General features: G+C 35.8%; 1 protein-coding gene across 1 annotated transcript in view; it reads left to right on the forward strand.

Annotated features, from left to right (window-relative positions):
- The window catches only part of SMC3 (structural maintenance of chromosomes 3), a 50,902-nt gene that overhangs the window by 22,992 nt on the left and 19,542 nt on the right, over positions 1-8,368 (forward strand). Inside the window, exons 7-12 of the mRNA XM_007941603.1 lie at positions 126-135; positions 1,328-1,503; positions 2,250-2,330; positions 3,338-3,502; positions 3,785-3,906; positions 5,275-5,488. Coding sequence (XP_007939794.1) covers positions 126-135; positions 1,328-1,503; positions 2,250-2,330; positions 3,338-3,502; positions 3,785-3,906; positions 5,275-5,488 — 768 coding nt within the window. The remainder of the gene's footprint in view (positions 1-125; positions 136-1,327; positions 1,504-2,249; positions 2,331-3,337; positions 3,503-3,784; positions 3,907-5,274; positions 5,489-8,368) is intronic.

An 8,368-nucleotide genomic window follows, 5' to 3' on the forward strand; every position in this document is an offset into this window, starting at 1 on the left:
TCTCTCTCAGGTGCTTAGAGTTCTGATGCTATGATTGGCTAGTTTGGCCACTCTGCCAGGCTCAAAAGGAGGCCTCCTAGAGGCAGAACTCTCTCTGACTGCTGGTTGAGGAAGACGTGCTGCTGAAAGAGACACGTGCTCCTGAAAGAGACACGTGCTGCTGGGAAAGAGATGCAAGAGACATGCCTTGCTGAGTAAGATACTGAGGGACATGCACTGCTGGGGGAAAGACTGAGAGACTTATCTGAGAGACGGTGGTCTGAGAGAGAGACTGAGCATTTTTCCTGAACTTGAATTGTAGTCTGGTGCTTCCCTAATAAACCTCATAATCTGTAAGTTCTGTGTGGCCACTGCAGCAAATTATCGAACCCAGGAGAGAGGTGGTGGTGCTTTGGGAGGAACAGTTGGTGAAAGGGCCGGGGGGAGGCAGCATGTCTGGCCTTGCAGGAATAGGCCTTGGGATATTGATGGTGATTCTGTCCTCCTCTTGTGGGGTTAGAGGAGGTCAGAAGATGTAGCCTCCTTGTCCTTTTTGCAAGTCATCTTCCTTTTTGTGATCTGATGTGCTTATCTTCCATTTTTGCATAACACTGATCACATAACAGCCTGGTCTTTGAAACCTAATAACCATGTTGATTAGTGAGATGTGAGCGTATTTCTTTTCTTTTTCTTTTTTTGCAAATTACTTTATCATCATGTTATAATAGTTAAAATGAGTTATATCTTTTATATATTTTCAGACATACATTGTATGATAATTTGTGTGTCTTTTAAACAGAGAGAAAATGAGTTTGAGGCAGTTTAAGGTCTGAGATTTCTAAAATTCCTCTCTTTGAATAAAGAAGTACACCTGTTAGATAAGAATGCCTTTGCAGGTCCACTCTTCTGTGCTCATCACTGTTAATGAGCACAACCAATTCAGATGTATTCTAGAGTTATAATTGGGATTAAGTTTTTAGTTGCTTAGAAATAGTTACTCAGTATTTGGCAGCTATAGATAATGCTGTTATTAATAGAAATTGAGAATCAGTAACACTGACAGTATTAATGGGATTTTTTTTTAACGTGAGAAGGCACACTGGCTTGAAAGGAAGCTAAGGACCTTACCACATATAGTATAAGAATTATTGTCATTGTGTGTGTGTTTTCTGATGTTTTTCATCATAAAACTTGATTGTCATTTTAGTATCTTAAGTTTGGCTACTATATAATATCAAAGAAATACTGCCAGTTCTTAAATATTAAGTTTACTTTATGGTTTATTTGAGAAATGATACTATGTAAAAACTTCATTCAACTGCTCTCTCCCTCTCCTCATTTTTTTAAGAGGGCAAGCGGGAAAAGATCAATGAATTGTTAAAATATATTGAAGAGAGATTACATACCTTAGAGGAAGAAAAGGAAGAACTAGCTCAGTATCAGAAGTGGGATAAGATGAGACGAGCTCTGGAATATACCATTTACAATCAGGAACTTAACGAGACCCGTGCTAAACTCGATGAGGTAGAATATTTACATTTGTCACTTGAATCAGAGTAATTTATTTTTATGAATATATTATATTTATGCTATTTTTACACTTTCAGTGATTTTAAAGTAGAAATTTAAAAACTAAAAATTATCTGAATTAGCTGTTTCTCTTTCAGTTTACTCAAAAGAAACTTTCTAGGCCCATGTAGTCCTTGTAGTTGTGTCTGAAATACAACCAGATGGTGGTGTCAGACAGACTAAGAGGAAAACCACCTTGGATTTTATTTTTCATGACTTTTTCAAAGGTATTTTTTAATTAGTATTGCTGACATTTTGTACAATAATTTAATTGTTTTAGGTAATGGTAATGCTTACAACTACAGGAGTTTTTTATTTAAAGAAAACTATTTAAAAATTTTTTTGTAACAGTGGAGCCCTGGTGGCCCAGTGGTTAAGCACTCAGCTGCTGCCTGAAAGGTCTGCGGTTCAAACCCATTAGCTGCTCCTCAGGAGAAAGATGTGACAGTCTGCTTGCATAAAGATTTACAGCTTTGAAAACCTTATGGGGCAGTTCTAATCTGTACTATAGGGTTGCTATGAGTTGGAATTTGACTAAACTGCAGTGGTTTGTTTTTGTAAAAATGGTTAAATGAATGATTACTTTTAGTTTATTTTAACAGATAGGATAAAACACAGTTATTAGATGCTATGAAGTATTAAATATAAAATGGGTCAGAAATGGAAACTTACTTGTTTTTGTGGGTTGTTTTCTCCCCTAGCTTTCTGCTAAGCGAGAGACTAGTGGAGAAAAATCTCGACAGTTAAGAGATGCCCAGCAGGATGCCAGAGATAAAATGGAGGTAAGATTATAAATTAACCTGAGCTTAGCTTGTAATTTTTGATCTTAGTAATAAAACTTCTATATCAGGATTATGGAATGGTAACCACAATGGGGAGTCACAGAAATTGATTAATGAAGGGACAGAATATAGGCAGTCCCCAGGTTATGGCTGAAATCCATTCTTCAGTGGGTCTTTAAGTTGAATTTGTAGGTAAGTGGAAACAGGTGCATATGGTTCTTATTTAGCCTTACTCTCTGGTGCCTTAGTGATTAAGGCATTCAGCTGCTAACCAGAAGGTCGGTGGTTTGAACTTACCAAGTGCTCCATGGGAGAAAGATGAGACAGTCTGCTTCCATAAAGCTTTACAGGCTCCAAAACCCTATGGTGCAGTTCTGTTCTGTCCTATAGGGTTGCTATGAGTAGGAATCAACTTGATGGCAATGGGTTTGTGTAAGAAAAGACTCAGAAGTCTTTTCAGTGATTGAAAAGCTGCATGTTGGTAGATAGAGTGCTTGGATTGATCAATCATGGGAGAACAGAGGGCAGTGTTTGCAAAGGGAGATAGCTGGGGTTGGGGCAGGAGTGCATGGGAGGGAAGGACACAGGGCAGAGATAACTATGGGGAGGAAGTAAGAAGAGAGCTGTTACATTGTGAGGAATTGTAGTCAGTGTCATGAGAAAATGTGTCTGAACTGTTGTGTGGAAAATGAATTTTCTCCATAAACTTTTCCCCAAATCACAATAAACAACAGCAATAAAAACTGTATGTTCAGCAAGTGAAGATGATTATGATCAAGAATTTGTTGTGAGTAGGGGTTGGTTCAACCATTTCAAGTGAGGACCAATTTACAAAACATTGAAGAACAAGTGGGAGTTGTCAGTAAATCTGCATGTTTGTAATCTAGGGAGTTAACAGTAGTACCGAAAGTGTACTTCAGAAAGAAAAAAAAAAAAGATAGAATTAATGGTGTCATAATTCTGCTTCTGATTGCGTGACTCATTTCTGTTCCATGCTTTTTAAATAGGATATTGAACGCCAAGTTCGAGAACTGAAAACAAAAATATCAGCTATGAAAGAAGAAAAGGAACAGCTCAGTGCTGAACGACAAGAACAGATTAAGCAGAGGACTAAGTTGGAACTTAAAGCCAAGGATTTGCAAGATGAGTTGGCAGGCAATAGTGAGCAACGGGTAGGTTAAAATGCTGAAACTATTTAGCTAAGTGGGAACTACAGAAGACAGTCCTTTCTGTGAAGGGTACATGCTTGAATTTTTTGTAAAAGATTTGCCACATTAGAGTAACTGGCACTACAGAAGCAACCCAATACTACCTGTTTCTTAAATTTAAAAAAAAATTCAGTTTTATGTTGAAGGTTCCATTTTGTCATAAAGTTTATAAGGAATCATTTTAGGTTTATAAATGAAAAAAATTGTAAGCAGATTGAATTTTTATTTATCTTGATTTATTTACAGAAACGCTTATTGAAAGAGAGGCAGAAACTGCTTGAAAAAATAGAAGAAAAGCAGAAAGAACTGGCAGAAACAGAACCTAAATTCAACAGTGTTAAAGAAAAAGAAGAACGAGGCATTGCTAGGTCTGGGATTTTCACCAATACTTTCTACATAGTTCCTCTATAGAACTATATAACCCAAACCACTGCCATTGAGTCAATTCCAACTCATAGCGACCCCCATTGGGTTTCCGAGGTGGTAAATCTTTATGGAAGTAGATTGCCCTGTTTTCCTTCCACGGGGTGCCTTGCTGGTTTTGAACCGCCAACCTTATGGTTAGCAGTCCAATGCCTTAGGCACTGCTCCACCAGAACTCCTTATAGAACCTATATAGTTGTGGATTAAGAAGGCACTAAAGGAGCTCTGGGGCATAGTGGGTAAGGCATTTGCTAACCAGAAGGTAAGCAGTTCACATCTACCATGTGTTCTGTGGGAGGAAGATGAGGCCATCCACTTCTGTAAAGATCCACAGCCTTGGAAACCTAACAGAGGTCTCTATCAATCAGAATTAACTTGATGGCAGTGGGTTTTTTGGTTTTAGCAGTAATTAAGGACAAAAGATAAATGTTCATTTTAAAAAATAATAGCCAATGTTAATCAACTACTTTGGGCCCAGTGTTCCTTTATGCACATCACCGACATTTTTTTCTACTCAAAAGCCTTAAGAAATTGATATTACACCCATTTTAAATTCAACAAACTTGCGGCTCTGAGAGATTAAGTAACTTGCCTAAGATAAATTGCTAGAAGTTGTTTGGCTTTTTTAAATCCAAATGGTGTCTTTATGTGTTATTCTGTAATTTTTACTTTTTTTACTCAGTGCTGTTTTAACATCTAGACATTTTTATATCGATTTATATATTGGACTTGCCAATATTTATTATTTTCACATTAATTTAGTATATTACCATGTTTTTACATCTCTTATATTGTTTTAGTGAATTGCCTTTTTATATCTTTTGTCCATTTTCTTGCTGATGGGTTTTTTAATAAGAATGTTTTACGTAATTAGAACATTAATCTTTCTCTGCCTTTTAACCTTTCTTTATAGTGTTTTTTATTGTAAGGAATTGAAAATGTTTATTTAGTCAAGCATAGTTGGGCCATGTTTGAAAGTTCCTGAGATGGAGCAGTAGAACTGAAGGTTTAGGTATAGTGACTAACCTAGACCTGGTGTGAGCATGGGGTCTGCTTGAAATTCTTAAGGTGTGGGCTGTTCTACCTGACTTTCACTGTGGTTTGATTAATGTGAAACTACTCAAAGAAGTTCTGTTAAATGTATAACTGGTTTTTACACTCCCCTGGTTTTTTCTCTGATGAAGAGAGATGGTTTATTATTTCTATAATGTGAAAAAAATGGCTATGTATAGTTGCAGTTGTTGACTTCTGTGAAACTGGATTGTTTCCTGTTTTGTTTTTCACCCATTCTTTTCTTCACCTGTCTTCTATAGATTGGCCCAAGCTACCCAGGAAAGAACGGATCTTTATGCAAAGCAGGGTCGAGGAAGCCAGTTTACATCGAAAGAAGAAAGGGATAAGTGGATTAAAAAGGAACTCAAATCCTTAGACCAGGCTATTAATGACAAGAAAAGACAGATTGCTGCTATACATAAGGATTTGGAGGACACTGAGGCAAATAAAGAGAAAAATCTGGAGCAGTATAATGTAAGAATGTTACAGCTACTTTGTGAAAAATTTTCAACAGTGATAAGTATCTTAAATTTATAATACAGTTTTCGCTTTCTTTAAGTTTTATTTTTAAACAAGTTTCTGTGCTACTTTTAAAGTATACCAGACAGGTACTTATTTAGAAAAAGCTATAACAATTTAATGTTAGACATGTAGTAATTTTTTAAAAAAGTGTTTTCCACCATGTCATTGAATGTTGTATAGAGTGAGTATATTTTTAAATGTTTTTATGACCTGGTAGTATGTACCTGGTCTACTTAATTTCAACATACCATACAAGTCTAAAACATTAACTTTATAGTAAAGTTTTTTCCATTTTTGTATTTTGACATTTTTTGTCAGTTTAATAACTTACTGTACATTTTTTTTGTTGAAACTGGTGATTTTGTAACTTTTCTACATGTTGATTTACTATGCACATTAATCTAGTGTTTCTTTAGAAATGGAAGTAGTGGATAAAATAGCTCAAAGGTTAAAAAGGTTTCACATTTGGGATAAGAAGTGGGGAATAATTGCTTTCTCGGGTTGTACAAGTAGCTCTATCTAGAACAAGAAGAAGGGAATGGAAGGGACTAGAAAATGGGCTGGGTATGCGTGAGATGAAGGTATAAAGTATATACACAGAGGAACCTTCTTACCGGATGAGATCTGCACCAGTTGGTTATTGGGTGGTTTATCAAAAAAGCCACTAAAAGCATAGAATTTTCAAAAGACACACTTACATGTACATTTAATTAGACCTTAAAACATTTTATATTAAAACAGATGAATGTACAGTCATGTACCAATGTTTGATGTAGAGTACAGCTGTTTCTTTACAGTATGAATAGTGATTAGAGCTCCCAGTGGCCTGTCTTGTATGAACCACACGCACAATACCGTTTTTCTTGAAGTTGGATGCGAAAGGATCCAAGGTTTAATCCAGGATTATTTTGCATTTAGTTGTCATGTTTCTGTAATCTCCTTTAACTGTACAAGTTCCTCAGCCTTGTCTTGATTTTTGTGACCTTGACCATGACATTTTGAATTATTATATTATTCATTATAAAGTATATATTAAAATATATACACTTGTATAGACTGTAATATATTATTACATATAATCATTTCTCCCTCATCTTTTATAATTGGTTTGCCCATTTAATTAAATTTATAGTGATCTTTGAATGTGAAAAAAAAACCTCAATCAAGTTTTTAAAGAATTTCCTTTGTATTCATATTCTTGGTTTATTTAATATTTAATCTAATGACACAAAATTAGCAAAACAAAAATATAGAGGGGAGCAAACAGCTGACCGAGAATGATAGCTAGTGGCCTGCGGGCCCTGAGAGTCCGGTGTGCTTGAGTCAGGGTATTTTCATGGAGGGAATGGAAAATACAGGTTAAACCAAGTAGTCCGTTAACATAGAAATTGGTTAGTATGGTTTCATTTGTGATTGCTGCATGTCCTTTCTTGAAACGAATTTTATCTTGAGTTCATGGGAACATTCAACCTCAGCAGATGTCCTTTTTGAAAGAGCCTATTAATTAACCAAGATTTTCCAGTGGGAGGTTTTTACTCATTCTTTCTCAAACTTAAAGTCCAGTAATCCAGCCACACATCAAGGTATTAAAATGACTACTTGTAGAGATGCAGCTTGTCCTTAGTAATAGTGATAATTTTACAAGGCTGCTTGCATTATGCAAAATAGCCTCTTGCTTCTTAGTGTTATGCATCAGTAATCCTGAATGTGTTGATTTTCTGTAAGCATTATTTTTAACATCTATAGTATGAAAAATGAAATGCATGCTTAGTGGTTTTGTTACTCTATTTTTCATTTCATTCGTATGATACAATTTCTACATACTATCTTGAGCATTGGGCTGCTGACCAAAAGGTTGGCGGTTCTAATCCACCAGCCACTATGCGGGAGAAAGATGAGGCAATCTGGTTCTGTAAAGGTTTTCAATCTTGGAAACCCTGTGGGGCAGTTCTACTCTACCTTGTATGGTTGCTGTGAGTCAGAATTGACTGGATGGCAGTGGGTTTGATTGGTTATTTTGATGCAGCAACTACTGTGGAATAGTTCCAATGTAAGCTACAGTGTTTCATATTTTTTAAGAAGGAACAGCATTATCCACTAAAGTAAAACTTACAAAACATACATTTTCAAGATTTAGTGTGACTTGCTTTATTACTGAATGCTATATGATTGGCTGAGAAAAAGAACCATGAATCTTCAACTGTGCCTAAAAAAAGCGTGTGGGATTTTTGGAAATGCTGTAAGCTATAATGCTAGTTATTAACACAATAGTCTTTCAATGTTTAAACCTATGAAAAAAGAAACATTAATTCAGAATGCTGACTCTTTAAGGTCTATATTCTCCTAGCTTATGAACAAGTATCTAGAGGATGAATTCAGTCATTATTGATGTTTACTCTTTTATGGTTTCAAATAGCATGGCAATTCCTCACTTGTGCAATGAAAACCCTAGTCTAATTATGCAAGGTTTTATGAGTTAGCAAAATTTTGAGCTAAATATTTTTATTCTGTTCTTTAATTAGTGATGCAAGGATAAAAATGACATGTTTTATATGTCTATGTTGTTGTTGTTGTTATCTGCCGTCAAGTTGGACCCAACTCATAGCGACCCCCTCCTTGGGTTTCCGAAGCAGTGTCACTACGGAAGTAGATTGCCCAGTCTTCCTTCCGAGGAGTGGCTGGTAGGTTTGAACCTCCAGCCTTCTGGTTAGCAGTCAAGTGCCTTAGCCACTATGCTACCGATATATTTTCCAATCTCTTATTTTAGCATATTTTAATCTCTAGTTCCATTTAATTTTATTGACATTAGAAATCCTCATAGATAGGTAAGTT

This window comes from Orycteropus afer, unplaced genomic scaffold (genome assembly GCF_000298275.1).
Source record: "Orycteropus afer afer isolate SDZICR_OR568_19922 unplaced genomic scaffold, OryAfe1.0 scaffold00082, whole genome shotgun sequence".
NCBI classification, from domain to species: domain Eukaryota; kingdom Metazoa; phylum Chordata; class Mammalia; order Tubulidentata; family Orycteropodidae; genus Orycteropus; species Orycteropus afer.